We start from the raw sequence: 17,767 nt of genomic DNA, 5'->3' as shown, positions 1-17,767 counted from the left end.
TGTTTTATGATTGAAATCAATAAAAAATTGTCAATAAATCAATAAATATGATTAATACACTATTTTATTGTATTTTAAATAAGAGCCCACATCTAAAAGTTTGCAAATGGTATACTTCATTATTTGTATGTTAATCTTCCTATTCCAAGAAGAATTGCATTAATATTAAAATAATATAATAATATTGTTATATTATTATTGTATATATTTTACTTGTGCAGATGGCCTGCATAAAATGCTATATGGATATTTGGGATGCTAATAATTGTGACTGATTAATTCAGAAATGTCTTATAATAATGGGACTTTGACCTATGAGGGCCTGCACAAGTTACTGGGAAGTTTAGGTCTGGGGAAGGTCAGTGTCCTGGAGATCCAACATGGTGGGGTGAAGTATTCTTCTCAACCCTTATCCCATTCCCACTCACTTGAACACCCTCGTGATCCTCATCAGTCCACAAACCCACCCCCACTCGAAGAAAGGTCAGAAATTTCACACTTGCCTGAAGCATTATTTTGGCTTTGTGTCGCATTTATAAAATTAACATTCACTTTGGATTTCCCATGTGTGGTTATTATGGGAGTGGTGGTGGTGTAGTGGGCTAAAGCACATAACTGTTAATCAGAAGGTCGCTGGTTTGATCCCCACAGCCACCACCATTGTGTCCTTGAGCAAGGCACTTAACTCCAGGTTGCTCCAGGGGGATTGGCCCTGTAATAAGCGCACTGTAAGTCGCTTTGGATAAAAGAGTCTGCCAAATGCATAAATGTAAATGTATTCCCATCTGGTTCGGAGTTTGATTATTGTCAATGAACTGACAAAAAAATTGCTCAGCCTTTTATTACACGGCTCTCTGGAATACTTGATTCTGATTGGTTGGCCGCTGTGTAAAATGACCACTAAACTGTGTATTTGACCATTGACTCTTGCAACCAATCTACTGCACTCTGGTAGTTTTTAAGTGTCTTGTATCACTCAGCAATTTGTTCTCACATAATAAAATAATTTCAATTCAAATTAACATTTCATTTTTCTTCTTTTATTTGTTAATTTGTAAAGTAGTCTTACAATCATTTGGATAATATATTGCATTATGGCAATATAAACCTCTTTTGGGGGATTCATGCATTGATCATGCATTGATCAGAGTCCTGATCCCCTTGTTGAGGTTCATTTTGCAATAAAAACCAACTGACTGTACATTATACCTTACCTATACCAACAGCATTAATTAAACTTGTTTAAACATTCATTCCTAGACCTCAAATTAAACAGTGCTCAGTGGATCTTCTGCAAAATAGGGTCACTCAAAGTCTGACTATCTTCCACATCCCGGCCTAAGACACAAATTCAAGGAAAGTGAGTCACTGCTTTCAGATCACCCGACAGACAAACACCTTCATGGGAATGTGAGTTAACTCCTGAACTTCCTATTAGAGTGTTGTAAATGGACAAAGTCTACTACAAATCCTCTTCACTATCACATGACCAAAGGTCTTTGCTATTTTCAGTTGTGCAGTCAGTAAGATTCAATTCAAATACTCTTGAATTTCCCTCAAGTTTGAATGAGGTCACAATATTGTAGAACAGGAAAGATAATTTGTTAATCATAGGAGATGAAACCAAGGATGTCTATATACTATACGTAATATCTGGAGCAAGCTATGTTAGCATTCTTATTAATTTCACAGTTTTAAGTGCCCTCCCACATATTCTGGCACTAGTAAAACATAATGAAATAGTTGCATATTTTCTTTGAATCATAGATCATATCTCTTTATCTTTCATGCATCTGAATCTCATCTCACGTTTTTCATTTCCTTATTGCTTTGTCTGAATGTTACCCAGCTTCTGTGGAACTTTGGGCTTGGCAAAACATCCCATATAACTCCTGTACACTTAACTATATATATATCAACTTCAGTTCCACTGTACAATTGTATAACGTTGTACAGTGCATCCGGAAAGTATTCACAGCGCTTCACTTTTTCCACATTTTGTTATGTTACAGTCTTATTCCAAAATTGGCAAACAATACCCCATAATGACAGCATGAAAGAAGTTTGTTTGAAATCTTTGCAAATTTATTAAAAAATAAAAAACGAAAAAAAATCACATGTACATAAGTATTCACAGCCTTTGCTATGACACTCAAAATTTAGCTCAGGTGCATCCTGTTTCCACTGATCATCCTTGAGATGTTTCTACAACTTGATTGGCGTCCACCTGTTGTAAATTCAGTTGATTGGACATGATTTGGAAAGGCACACACCTGTCTTTATAAGGTCCCACAGTTAACAGTGCATGTCAGACATGGCCTGAAGTAGACTGGTATGTGCTTGAGGAAAAAAGGAAGGGAAAGGAAGAAGTTAATCTGAAAAGTATATTTAATATCAGAGTAGGTGGAAACTATAATGAATTTATGCAGATTTATACGGATGGTGCAAAAAAAAACAGAGACGGAAGAAACAGGGTTTGGGGTGGCAATTCCAGGGAAAGAAGTAGAAATGAGTATAAAAACATCTAATAATTTAGGTGTATATTCTGTAGAGATGTTGGCAATTTTAAGTGCTTTGCAATGGGTGGAAAAGGTAAGACAGGAAAAGGTTTTAATATGCTCTGATTCTTTATCAGTCTTGGCAAGTTTAAGGTCATTCCATTCAAAAGCTCGGCAAGATATCCTGTATGAAGTACTTCAATTAAACACAAGATTAAGTCATATGGGATGTCAGGTTAAATTTATGTGGGTTCCAGCACATGTTGGTATTACAGGTAATGAGATGGCAGATAGGCTGGCTAAAAGGGCGCTAACAAAAGGGAATGTAGAAATGCAGGTTAATATTAGTAAAGCAGAGGTTAAAAGCATAATTTGGGAGAAAATAAATAAAAGGTGGCAAGAGAGGTGGGATAGAGAGAAGAAAGGGAGGCACTTATACCAAATCCAGAGAAATGTAAAAGAGGATAGGGTGGGAAGTGGGAATAGGAGAGAAGAGGCTGTGATGACGAGGTTAAGGTTGGGACACTGTTCGCTGAACAAAACACTAAAGATGATAGGGAAGCACCAGACAGGGTTGTGTGAGGGATGTCACGAAGAGGAGACAGTGGAGCACATAATTATGAGGTGTAGGAGATATGAAATGCAGAGGCAGGTGATGAAGAATAAGTTGAGGCAGATTGGGGTGCAAGAGATTACATTAAAAGGGTTATTAAGAGCAGTAAATGGGACACAGAATAGAATATTGATGACTTTTTTAAGGGAGGCGGGAGTTTTCAATAGGATTTAATTGATAAATAAAGTTTGTTGTTTGTGTGAGTGTTTATTTGAAGGGAATTAAGGTTATGTAAGTGTAGGAAAGAGAATGGACAATGATGTTTTGTAGTTATAGTATCTGATCCACACTCCGGAGCAGAGGGGGCGGTAATGCACCAAAAAGCTGGATGCCAACCGCCGTTAAATTGGAAAGAAGAAGAAGAAGAAGAAGTGCATGTCAGAGCACAAACCAAGCCATGAAGTCCAAGGAATTGTCTGTGGACCTTCGAGACAGGATTGTATCGAGGCACAGATCTGGGGAAGGGTACAGAAAAATATCTGCAGCATCGAAGGTTCCAGTGAGCACAGTGGCCTCCATCATCCGTAAATGGAAGAAGTTTGGAACCACCAGGACTCTTCCTAGAGCTGGCCGCCTGGCCAAAATGAGCGATCGGGGAGAAGGGCCTTAGTCAGGGAGGTGACCAAGAACCCGATCGTCACTCTGACAGAGCTCCAGTGTTTCTCTGTGGAGAGAGGAGAACCTTCCAGAAGAACAACCATCTCTGCAGCACTCCACCAATCAGGCCAGTATGGTAGAGTGGCCAGACGGAAGCCACTCCTCATTAAAAGACACATGACAGCCCACCTAGAGTTTGCCAAAAGGCACCTGAATGATCCTGAGAAGCAAATTTCTCTGGTCTAATGAAACAAAGATTGATCTCTTTGGCCTGAATGGCAAGCGCCATGTCTGGAGGAAACCAGGCACCTCTCATCACCTGGCCAATACCATCCCTACAGTGAGGCATTGTGGTGGCAGCATCATGCTGTGGGGATGTTTTTCAGCAGCAGGAACTGGGAGACTAGTCAGGATGGAGGGAACGATGAATGCAGCAATGTACAAAGACATCCTTAATGAAAACCTGCTCCAGAGCATTCTGGACCTCAGACTGGGGCGAAGGTTCATCTTCCAGCAGCTGACCCTAAGCACACAGCCACGATAACAACGGGCTACGGGACAACTCTGTGAATGCTTGTAGCATCATACACAGAAAGACTTGAGGCTGTAATTGGTGCCAAAGGTGCTTCAACAAAGTATTGTGCAAAGGCTGTGAATACTTCTGTACATGTGATTTTTTATTTTTTTTTTTTTTTTTTTTTTATTGTAAATTATTAAAAAAAATTTATTTGCAAAGATTTCAAACAAACGTCTTTCATGTTGTCATTATGGGGTATTGTTTGTAGAATTTTGAGGAAAATAATGAATTTAATCCATTTTGAAATAAGGCTGTAACATAACAAAATGTGGAAAAAGTGACACGCTGTGAATATTTTCCGGATGAACTGTATATTGAAGTACTATAGAAGTTGGTTGTTTGTGATTTCAGGCCATCTTTAGCCAACGTAGTGAACATCATGATGCTGTGTTAAAATGTCTGTCTGTCTGTCCTATAGGAGGAGTTTACCTTCTCTTTGTGTTTGAGAGTCTTCTGGGAATTAAGCAACATTTTAAGGTGAACTTTATCCAGCATGCAGGAAATGTCATTTTAACTTGAACTTTGATAACAAGCAGCATACATTTTTTTGCATTTTGACCCTGAGGTCCACTTATATCATTCAAATGTTTCTTGCACCAAAAACAGTTTTTTTTGGTATGCCTTTTGGGTGATTCTCTCAAAACCTGTAAAGAAAATGTCCTGGTCATATTTAACCCCCTAATCAATATGAGAAGAGAAACATACTGTATTTAGTATGAAATTATATTTTCATACTTTATAGACCTTGCATTCACAGAATGCAGGTCTATAAAAAAGTTCATAAATGTATCTATCCTACTTACTACTAATTATTTCACCATGACTGGACAGGCCAACAAAAAGAATCGTTGACATGTAAATATGGGCAGTCGTGTTAATGTATTTTGATTTCCATCATCAGAAATCCTGAGATTTTGGAACTCATTTTTGCAGCTTATTTACAGTACATGGACTAGGAAGGAATTTTTCGGTTTGAAACATACTGTATGTTTGATGTACTGTGTAAAGAAATGTTTACATTTCAAAAGATCAAGAAAACCATGAGGAATGTGATGGGGAGAGTTTGTCTGTATGTAGACCATTAGTTATTTTATGTTTGTCCATTTCTTTCAACAGAGTTTAAAGAAAGGGAGTCATGATGCAGAGTCTGGAAGGGAGCTGGATAAACTGCAGGGTGTTTCATTTCAGACATGAAAAAATGGCAAACCAGAAGAAAAACCATCAGTGTTTATGAAACGTCTAATTTGATCTGGACTCCGTCCTAGGTTCCTCATCACTCAATCAGAATGAGAGTTCAGAGTCTGGGCACAGGCATTCTCATGTGCAGCCTGGTTCAGAGAAGACTGGAATCGGAAGCATGGATAGCATCGATGGTGGTCATGGGAGATCGAATACATAATCTTACAGATCTAGAGAACAGAGATGTTAATCAGTTTAAAGGGTAACTAAACCCTAAACCAACTTTTTTTAGTTAATGATCTGTAAGCATGGGGCTTTATTAGTACTGGTCATTGATTCAAGTAATTTTTTTGACATTTGTGTATAAAGTGTTTTAATTCTACAATATATGGTGTAAAAACGTCTGAGTGCTGCCCTCTTCAGGTTGAACGGTGGCTACTGCAGTTGAATTTTCCTATTGGCTGTTGCGGTACTTCGTGACGTAAGCGGTGACAGCTGACGTAAGCAGGTTCCAGCTCACCACGCCAGATTCATGTACATGTCGTCTTGCGACCGTGTGAGGAATAATAATAACATAGAGTCTGACAGCAGCTGTCAATTAATCCGTCACTACGAGTCTCAGGTGCCCCCCCCCCCGCTCAGCCCCGCCCCGCACTCGGTTCGTTCCCTCTATCCCCGCCGGGGTCTGCCCACTTTTCCTGCATTTCCAAATATTTCTAGTGGGTGGAGTCAGACTCTGAGCAGGTGTTTAGTTACTCTTTAAACAATTCCTTTAAGTCTTTAGCTGTCACTCCAAGGTTCTTAATACTTCATTGTGCTCTTTGAGTCATCTTGGCTGGATGGCCACTTCTAGGAGAGTAGCCACAGTACTAAATCATCTCCATTTATAGACAGTTTGTCTAACTGTGGACACATGAATATCTAAGTTCTTCAAGATAACTTTGTAACCCTTTCCAGGTTTATGCAAAGCAACAATTCTTGATCGTAGGTTCTGAGATCTCTCTTTTTTTTTTTTTTTTTTACAAGGGATGTCCATGTCAGCAGATGCTTCTTTTGAATAGCAAACTCAAAATGCTTGAGTGCTTTGTAAAATTCAAAGTAGCTCTAAACCACACCTCAAACCTAATTTAATTAATTGGATGCCAGGTTTGCCAACTTCCAAGTCAAATTAGCCTTTGTTGACGTCATTAGCTTAGGGGTTGACATACTTTTTCCATCCCACACTGTGAATGTCTGAATGATGTTTTCAATATGTGCAAGAACAATACAGTAATTTATGTTTTTTCATTGGTGTAACTTAGATGATCAAACAAGATTAAGACAAATTGACACATAAATACAGGTAATTCGAAAGGTTTCACTTACTTTTTCTTGACACTCCATTACCCATTAAAACTGCATTAATAATTTAAACTAAACATACCTAAAGATTTGTAGTTTTAAATTCGATGCACACTCACAAACAAACAAAATGTTACTTGTTGCATCTCTGAGAGTATTGTTTTTGCAAGATGGGAAGTCTTTTTTAAACATTTTAAATATAATATATTAAGTTATATATTATCTAACTTTTTCCCTATAGGTGATGCATTTTCTCAGCGTCTGACAGGTGGACTATGCACAACAACCGCTGTCTTCTGCCATGAGTGTCCTCATGAATTAGGTAGAACAGGCAAATTCAACAAGCTTCTAGTTATTCCTTGTGATCAAAATGCAAACAAAACGCATTCGTGGATATATATAATAATTCATATATTTGTATCTTCTTATTCAGGACCAACATGACCTCTTAAATTGGACCTGTAGATGCTCTAAATTCATCAATATCACAAATACCTTTGTTCTTTGCTCTTCTCTGCAGGCGATTTGGCATTGCTGTTGGCTGCAGTCTGGCCTATATGCAGGCTGGCTGTTTTTAGCCCTCTGTCTGCTCTGCTGGCCTTTGTGGGTGTGTTAACTGGCACAGCACTGGGGAGCCAGCGGGCGGCATACTCACCGTAACTGCTGGGGTTTTCCTCTATGTTGCTCTTGCTGACATGGTAATTATAAACCGATTGTTTTGCTTGGCAAAATTCAAAATTTCCCCACATACCTCTCTGTTCTTCAGGTGTTATGATATGCAAGAATCTGTGACAGGTCCTTTTGTTGATTTTCTTGGGAGACTTTTGTTTCATCTGCATAAAATTCATAAGGAATACAATATCAGCACATAGCTTCTGTTCTAAGATATACTGTTATAATGTTTTCTTAGATGCCTGAAATGCTGCATAGAGATGGTGGATCTCTGAGCCCTTTGAAGTGCTTCCTCCTGCAGAGTCTGGGCCTGCTGATAGGGGGCGCCATCATGCTTTATATCACCCTTTTTGAGGACCACATTGCTGTTAACTTGGGAGATGGCTGAAGATATAAAGACGGTACAAATGGAATAGCATTCTTAAGATGTCAAGCCGGTGTGAATTTTTCTGTCCAAACCTGCAATATTGTGTACATTTCCCAACGTTTAATGCAGGGGTTTTCAAACTGGGGTCCAGGGTAGGGGTGCGTAAGGTCTCACTTAAGTTGAGACGTAAAGTTCACATTAAGGGCTTAGTAACTACTACTAGATAGTTTGTAACTAATTCAGTGTTTAATTTGGTTGCACCACCTGTTCTTATGGCAAGACTTAAGTAGTAGGTCATCAGCTCTCCGTAAAGTGATGCAAAGTCACATAATATGACATTTACTTGTATTGATCCAAGAAACACCCTTCAAATTTGTACACAGAAGTGTTAAAAAGCTGTGAATTTCATTTTGCTCGTGTTATGGTTGATGTTCAAACCTTGTTTGCTCGCATAGCCAGGTAATAAAAGTAGATTTGATAAACAGTAGCCTATATTTGCCTTGTGTAAATAACAACATATAGGAATTGTATCTAAAATAAATAAGTGGTGATAAATAATAAAACAACAGGCTTGAATAATAAACATTTATTCATTTTAATGTCCTATATATATTTTGAATGTGTTGAAACTTGACACTTGATGGCGCACCCTGAAAACTGCACTGTTAGAACGGTTTCATGCTGGTAAGACCTGCTTAAAAGTAAAACAATTTCTCTCTCATAAATGTAAATGAGTGTAAATGTCAACATCATAATGTATGTCGAAATGATTGATGCCTGTCATGCAAAACATGAGGTCATTGATGTCATAAAATATCAGTCTGGTTTTTTTATTCCATCCATTGCTCCTGAGGGCTGTTTCACAAAAGCAGAATTTAGAAATCCAGGATAAGAGATAAAGCTGGGCTTGACCTAGTGTGATCAGTGCATCCTGGCTTTATCAGTTTCACAAAGGCCAAACCAGGCTCAGGAGGAGCGGCTATGTCAAGCCAGGTGTAAGTAATTCAGATAAGTGGGTGTCAACAGCTTTCTTCAAGAGACCACACGGTCCATCACAGATTCATTGATGCTACAATGGATAAGTTGCGTGCGCCATACTTCACAGCAAATGAGCAACATCTTTTAATGGAGACTTACGACGAATTGAAGCACATCATACTCAGAAAAGGAAACACTGCCGCTATTATAAAGGAGCGAGAAAGGGCATGGCAAACAATAGCGGATCGACTGAATGCGTAAGTAGCTACTGAAAACGTCATAATTATACATTCAAGGAGTTACTTGTCATTTGCTCAAATGAACAACTGTAAACTTAAAAATGAACAGTGGAAGTCAATGTTGTAACATGTGTGAATCTGACAGCTGATTAATTTATGTTACTCTTTTTTGTTACACATCCTATCAATATTTATACAGAACAAACATGACTGGACCAAAGAGGACCTGGCAACAGGTCAAGATCAAGACTCGGGAGTCATGGACTGAGCCAGGCCACTTTGCCTCGATATTGCTGAAGATGCAGTCAGCATCACAGATCATCTGAAGCAATAAGTGTTGAGGTCATTTAATGCACATAATAAATGTATGTAGTTGATAGTAGGTCTAATCATAACCCACTCTTACCTGAACATTGATACTATGAAAGGATTTTCTGTTAACAATATCACCTTCATGTGCACCAGAGGGGCGTTTTATCCTAATGTGTGTGCAGTCCAGCGCACCAATAACATTAGGGAATCCTGTATCAAAAAAGGAAAGAAAAGTATTCCACCTGTTCTAAAGTTTATTTTGTGATGTGTAGCCTAATTCATGTTACCTGCAATGTTGTAGAATCCCTCCTTGATATAGTTCATTCTTCTGTGGCCGGGGAAGGTTATGAAGATGTGCGTATATCCTTTTAATGCCAAATACACACTTCTGACGGTGCGGCAAATAGTGGCTTTGCTAAGATTTTCAGCATCTCCTACTGCATATAGGAACATACCACTAGCGAAAAATCTGAGCCCAATACAGATCATCTGTGAAATGGTCAAGGCATGGCTCCATGCGGTGCGGTGCTGAATTTTGGGACCCAACAGTCTGCACAGGTAGCGGATGCCATCCCCAGAAAAGCGGTAACGCTCTTGCAGGTAATTGTCGGGAAAAGCCAATGGGTCGGACCTGTCCCGAAACACTTTTTCACGTCTGAAAGCCCTTCTCAATATAAGTGCTTCATCTTCTACGATGTCATCCAAAAATGGGCATGCCATTGTAAAGGACGAAACATGTGTTTAGAGCTACTTATATTGCCTGACTTGATTGACAACACTTTTGCTTCTTTATCAGCCATTTCTCTAATTCCCTCATCACATACAATAGCCTATTAAAGACCTATCTGTCAAACTTAGAACAACAGCAGTCTTCAAAAACACAATTGAACAGTAACAATGCCCATATGGATAATTATTATTAATAATGGTAGGCTACCATCATAATGTTACAATAATAATAGTACTTGACTGAATGCCAATATGTATCTGAGGTATTTTAATGCAGGCTGATAAAAATTGCGCTGAACACATAGATGACAAAACGGAATAACTGACAAAACACATTGGTTTCTGATCGGCGAGACCACTGACTGAACAGATAAGGCACCAGGATTGACTAAGCCTGGCTGTTAGCCTGGTCTGGAGCAGGCTAGCTGCACAGAATAAATCGCCATGGTAACTTATGTGCTACTGCTTTCGTGAAACCGAGTCCCGGCTTAATTCAGCCAGGATATCTGGAAAATCCCGGCTTAATCCGCTATCTTGGTTTTGTGAAACAGCCCTCTGGTCGGAGGCTTCCATAAATATTTAGTTTATATGTAGGGTTACGTTCTACCCAAGTTTAATGGTTCAACACTCAAATATTTAGTAGTGCATAAATTGTGCCTAGTTGTGATGTAAATGGACACCAAGTTGTAACTTACATATAGCTGGTGCAACCGGCCCCAGGGACCCCCAAGGTGCCGCAATGGGGTGGGTACACAGAACATTTTGGATAAATTAAAATTGTTTATAAAAGTAAACATTTACCAAAATGGAAATTATTAATGTTTAATTTGTTTATCTAAGGGCAAAATCTGATTTTAGTAGAATTAAGACAATATTTTCTTCACATTTTAGACAAATATAAATGTATAAATGGGTCTTAACTCCTAAAAATATATCTCTGCCTTTGTTTTTGTAATTCAGCATATATTCAGGGGTCCTTGGCATCAGTGTTTGAAAACCCCTGGCTTTGTGAACTACTGACTTATGGTCTCTATACACTGATCTGCCACAACATTAAAACCACCTGCCTAATATTGTGTAGGTCCCCCTCATGCCGCCAAAACAGCACCAACCATTCGGAGATGATATTCTTCTCACCAAAATTGTACAGAGCAGTTATCAGAGTTATCATAGACTTTGCCAGTTCAAACCATTCTGGCCATTCTCCATTGACCGCTCACAAACAAGGCGTTTCCATCTGCAGAACTGCCGCTCACTGGATATTTTTTGTTTCTGGCACCATTCTACCATTCGGAGTACATTTTAGAGACGGCACAATATTAAAGGAGTTTAATATTGTTAAAGGAGATTAAATTTAACCCCTGTAAAATAAAATTTATTTTCTGCATTATAATTTGATCTAACTAAGATGACATGTTAATGATTGGTATATTGTGTTTTGGGCCTCTTTTGTACATAAACGTGCACCCATTGGTCATTTAAAATCACAGTGTAAAAAAGGCCTATGATACAACAGATTATGATTGAGTGGTCCACTTGTGAAATTATACATTTTAAAATACATTTATACCTAACAATGAGTGAAAAGTTTAATTGAAAAATGTATAGTTTTAAAATGTCAGCATGCACTCAATCTAACATGGTCTCCATAAGTTAACAATGATCAATGTTATCCCAACATAACTTAAAAAATGTAATGTGTGCTTTAATAAAAACAAGAAAATCTTACCTCCCTTATGCCACAAATGCTGTCAATTGAGTTTAACTTGTATTGATCACGGAATATTCCTTTATTAAAGGTCAATGTCACAAATTTGCTTATTTGATTAAATCAAGTATTTCTAATTCATTTTACCTAATAATTTTCTTTCCTTTAAAGCTTTATATAAATTTAGCATTTTAGTAACATAACATGTAGAATAACTGGCATGTATTGATCTTAAACTCAATTATCCAAGCTTTTCATAATTAATGTGTAAGCTGAAAAAAAAAACTACAAATATCGCGCTCTGATTCCCAGCATGCACAGCAGCATTTATACATTATGCAAATTGCAGTGCTTGTTGGAATTTATTTATGTTGTTGTGGTTGTTACATTCAGTTATTTGTCATGTAGCAATAATTCAATGCTCTTTTTTTACTCAATGATGTGCCCGATTCTTGTCACCATCATTGTGATTTGCATTAACATCAAATGGCAGTTGATTTTCCTCTGGCAATGTGATAGCACTAACTGCATCTATGGTTATTAATATTACATGAGGAATTTAACTTTTACAGTATATTCAGTTTAATTTGAATTAGAATGAAGTTGATTGAATTTAGAAACTCAAACTCATTTACCTTATACTGATTTTCTGTATAAGCAACTTTCCCTCTTAAGTTGACCATTTAAAATTGCCATTATAACATGCTAACATTTTGCATTTTTTAGTGTAAAGAAAAACATTTAGCAAAGACACACAACAACTACAATGTTTCAATAGCATTTTATTTCAACATTACCAATTCTAAGCCACAATATTGAATGACAAGACCTTCTGGCTGCAGCAGTTCATGAATCTGACTAACAAAAACATAAGGGATTTATTTTTTTTTTTTGTCTTTAAAGTCAGAGAGACCAATTCATTTTTAATAAGCTTAAATTAAAAATTATGTTCTTTCTTAAATACATGTACAGAGTTTCACATCTGTTAGTAACAAGTATCCATTCACAAGCTCATACTATGAATTAACAAGGCAAAGTGCTTTCAGGATTGCATTGTCACATAAGGAAATGAATGGCTTGAGGTCTATTTTTGTGGGGTTGAAAGTGTGAGGCTTCTCCTTCCTCAGGTCTAGGAGGGGGTCACGTGACTGACCCTGACACACATGGGCAGAATCCACCGAATTTGCCCCTTGCACCCCATGTCCAAAATGGATATGTACAGAGGTACAAAGTTGGCAGGGAGGCTGATATAGCCAATGTGGATTAGCCAGTGTGTTTTGGTAGTGTTTTGGAAGGGCGTAAGGCTAGGGAACTCCATATACCCCATTTGTTTTTAGTACAGAATGAATATGCATAATTCAAAACTAACCAACCCCCTTTCAAACCCCCAAAACCAGTAGAAAATTGAGTGGTTGCTTCAGTACCAAAGTCACACAACCATCCACACACTCTACTGAACTCAACTAGATACACTTACATAACATGAAGAGTTGTAAACTTGAGTTCAGAGCGCTCACAGTGAACATTTAGAAGTGAAAGAAAATGATGAGACCAAAACCGGGGAGAAAATGAGTACAAATGTAAATGCCAGCTTGTATAGGCTGATATTTCCCCTGTTTTGTCAAAACAAACAAATGAAAAAAAAACAGAAAAGAAAAAAAAGGAGCAACAATGGCAAGACACATATGACATCATTTGAAATATAATGGGGAGAAAGCTAAAAAGAAAAAAAACACACAAAAATCATAATACAGTCTGGCTTCACATTCCAGTGGTACTGTGTGTATACTTATAAATATATGTTACACACAGACAGACACAGCCGAGCACACTAACTGTTGTCTTATATCACTGATTGTTGGTTATAAGTTATATATCTGTTCCATAGACATATATATTTCCATTTTTCAACACAACTGATGGAAATTTTGATGCATCAAGCTGTAACACAGAGGTAGGAATAATGCTACTTAAAATGCCGCATATTTAGCTAATTCTTAACCAAAGTCTTTGTAACACCCGCATATGGGTTAGGATTAAAGCAGAGTGGTAGGTGTTTTATGCAAGAAAATGATGATCTTGTTCAATGATACAGAATTGGTGTGATTGAGACCCTGCATTGGTCCCAGGCTTTTGCTGGTGATGATATCTCTTACACGTTCAACTTAAAGACAGGATAAGAATATTTGCAGATATGTCAATGAGGTATACAGGGTTTGATATGACCCCAGTTAATTTCACACTCGCATACAGCGACACATACACACGGGTGCTGCTCTATATCAGTCACTACATTTCCACTGTCGAAACTCCAAACAAAATCTGGGATCAGACAAATGCGATCTACAAGCCCAGGATTGTGTCGTGTTTCAACCGAATGGCTCGAAGTTCCAATACTCAGGTAAAAAGTGCATCGTTTAGTGCATTTCCTTTTTGAAACATTGAGTCGTAGGGTCACTTCGTCCGATGTTAGCGCAAATTATTACGATTAACTGGTAGCGGAAAAACTTGGCATGTTAAACAGAGTTCGAAAGCAGTGATTGTAGCCCTGATTTAATCGGAAATGGTTTCCATCCAAGCCATTTGGTTTTGTGTTTTGACAATGGAAACTTAGCCACAGTGTAGTATTTTTTTCTTTTCTCGCATAACAGCAAACTTTTGGAAATTCTTATGGACGGTGGGTCCAAGTGAAACCGGATTCAAACATGGGACGTAGAAAAGTCCACTTGATGAAAGCCAGTCCTTTCAAAATGGCCAAATCCTGCACACATCCAATTCACATTCAGTTTGACTGAAATAAGGCTCTCTTAGCACTGAAATCTTGTGTTAAGTTTCAGTTACAAGAAGAGGGTGTTAAACCTAAGGTGCCACAGATTTAATAGCTAGGCCAAAACTAGCCAATGCCAACAAATCTTCAGAAATATACAATTGTCTCTTGATGCTCGTGTATTGCTTGTTCTTAAATGAAATCAAGTGGCCATCTCTACAGACACATACATTGGTCCTATGTTGTGAAATACTAGAGTACTTGTTTTATTCAGTGTGCTCCCTGTAATTCAGGTTCAAATGTGAAATCGTTGATTTCTTGAGGCCAAAATGAAGGACCATAAAAGTTACAACTGAAGTTATTTTACACAAAACTACTGACAATGTCTTCCAGTCTAGAGTGCCAACTATTAAATGGTACATCTGTTTTGACTGGTACAATGAAATTCAAAAAGGAATGTTGCATTATGATACAAGTAAAAATATTTTAGTTTTTTTTTTTTTAATTTAAGAACACATTAAATGGCAAATGGGATCTTGATGGTTCAGACATCGGCAAAGCATCAAGGAAAATACGAAAGAGGACCAATACAGTTTAACATTCAAGATACCATTTCCAAAAGGAAACATTACATCTCTAATCTGATTAAAAAGAATTGTAATCCTAGGCAATGTGCTTTGCTTTTGGTATCAAATCAAATAATCAGAGGTAAATTAGTAGGTCTAAACACCACAACACACATACACAAATTATGCTTACAAGCCACAAAAGCTGGCATGGACTTTCAGTGGCGCTGGAAAAGGTACATGAAAAACAGCACTATTTGACCAATAAACCAACAAACAAACACAAATGCCATCTTTCCAGTGAGCAAGAAGTATCGATAAGGCTTTGACACCAAATCACAGTTTCCAACAAGTCCATCGTACATTCCACAAGGAAGTGCCATTTATGGAGGCATAGTAGGAAGGACTTCAATTTTCTACAATCCGAAACCTAAGAAAATAAAATACTCTGCTCGAACAAAAAGAAAATATGATGGATGATGTACGAGGGCATTCTCCTCCATTAAGGATACTATGGCGCACAAAAAAAGTTATTGCACTTCAGTCCATTTCAGGTGGATATTTTGTCAATACAACAGAGTAAAGGAGTCATGCCAACATTCTACAAGACACTGGGTTACATCTAATCTCCAATGCATTACCACACAAAAACAACACTGCACACATCTACTTTACTAAAGAATTCACACTTGGTAAAACTAAACCTTCAAACAGGTCTCTAGCTAGAATCGACCACATGTTTTTTTTTTTTTTTTGTCATTACCGTTGAATTAAATGTACAAAAATGATTTATTAATTTGTGGTGTCGTGACGAATTCAATCGGGAGTTTTGATGGCTCAAAATACAACCACGTTGATGGTGGCTGAAACTTACAACAGTTGTTCATTCATAAGGCTCACTAAAGGTGTTAAAGGAAGACCATACCCTGTGGCATGTACTTGATAACAAAAAGGCACAATCCCACATATTCGTCACAAAGTTATACTTTAAAGAGATGAAGATGCTTACAGACTACAAAGAAATAGCAGCATGCCACGCAAAGCAGTCATTTTCTAAACCAAAGCATACAAGCAAATAAGGACAGTATTTTGGATTTACAGATGAAGTTTTGTGATCCGTTATCAAAGCACTTGGGCTACCTCTGGTGGCACTATGCAAATTTGTGAGATCAAAAGAAAGTACTCCTGCATAGCTTTCGTCAAATATAAAAATGGATTTTAAAGGGATCCCAACGTGCCCTGTCAGATAAGCTATTCAGTCAGACTTCGGTGGTCTTCTAACTAGCCTTATGAAAACAAGCTGCTGGTGAGAGCAACAACAAACAGCTATTTTTGCGTAATATATATTTTATAATATTCACTAGCAGATTCATGATTTGTAATATTAGCGATTAAGTAAAAACTCAATGAATCAGAAGTATGAAGCAAAACACTAAGCCAGGGTGAAGGACATCATTTAAGTTCAAGAGCACCCCTTGAAAACGCCAATGTTCTTCATTTCACAAGGCCTCAGGAACACAACCTTAGGATTCCAGTTGCACGTTGCATGTGTAGCTAAAAGTCTACTTAAAAATAACGTGTCCATGTATATATAGCACAATAGATTTTAAGGACAACTAGTTTATGAGGTAAGATTGCCACTTCAAGGCAATTCAGACCACACTACTTGAGGAAATACATACTGTATAGCACATTTCAGTATTGTGCTCTTGTTTTAAAGATTTGCTTTTATAAGACTACACAAGATTTATTACCTAAATGTCACAACCAGCTAAATAAAAATGGGAGACAAAATTCATGGCTTGTACGAAATGTATCATTGGGCAATATTTCTTTTTGACGAAGAGGCATTCATTTTTACCTTCCTTTGTTCATTTTACTGATAATATATTTGTTATCTTTACGAATTTTCAGTGCTGTATTTTTAATACATTTCATTTAAGATAAGCAAATCTGACATTTTGTTGTGATTATTTGCTCAGTTAGAATTTGAAACTTGGTCATGGTCTCAATGAAATTATTATTCTTTTTTTTTTATTATTATTATTAAGGTCAAAACCAGTTCCAATTAATTTGCTATGGTGCATATTTTCAACACATATGTATTAAATGAAAGTTAAAATTTGTATTACTTCTAGTGCAAAAATTCCTAATAATTGAAAATATTTTTTTTTGAGGCCAGAAGCCATTATGGTACATCTTTCAGCAAGACAACATACAGAACTGTGTGCTTCTTATGAATCCCATCACTAGAAGAATGAGATCCCAAGTTAACGGCAAAATCTCTCAAGTGCTGCGACAGCAGAACTATACCGTTTCCTCTTAAGGCAAAAAGTTGGGAGATAGAAATAGGTTAAATGAAACGGGTGTTTTGAGTATTGCCTTAAATGGATGTGTCTTCAAGTAGAAAGGACACTGAGGTCTACTGAGGTAAATCAGACATTCTATCAGCCATTAATACCTTTGTGAGAAACAAAATAACGATATCAAAACCAAATGCAAGGATGGACACACACAATAAGGACACTGAGATAGCTACAATTAATCTGCTTTCCAACACAATGGTTACAATTATGACAACTCCAACTGCATGCAAGTAACGGCAACCATTATAGCTTGGTTAA

At 37.5% G+C, this 17,767-nt stretch overlaps 1 protein-coding gene across 1 annotated transcript; it reads left to right on the top strand.

Annotated features, from left to right (window-relative positions):
• The first annotated feature begins 286 nt into the window (after positions 1-286).
• On the top strand, positions 287-7,909 carry LOC127619023 (zinc transporter ZIP10-like). Its single transcript, XM_052091749.1, is given in 9 exon segments — positions 287-358; positions 4,637-4,762; positions 5,402-5,459; positions 5,551-5,648; positions 5,650-5,698; positions 7,041-7,127; positions 7,326-7,448; positions 7,451-7,503; positions 7,716-7,909. Coding segments are annotated over 9 exon segments (816 nt in total). The 3' UTR covers positions 7,866-7,909.
• Positions 7,910-17,767: the final 9,858 nt, after the last annotated feature.

The sequence above is a fragment of the Xyrauchen texanus genome, chromosome 25 (assembly GCF_025860055.1).
Source record: "Xyrauchen texanus isolate HMW12.3.18 chromosome 25, RBS_HiC_50CHRs, whole genome shotgun sequence".
NCBI lineage: Eukaryota > Metazoa > Chordata > Actinopteri > Cypriniformes > Catostomidae > Xyrauchen > Xyrauchen texanus.
The sequence above is the reverse complement of the archived record's forward strand: the minus strand, read 5'-3'. Positions and strand labels throughout refer to the sequence as shown.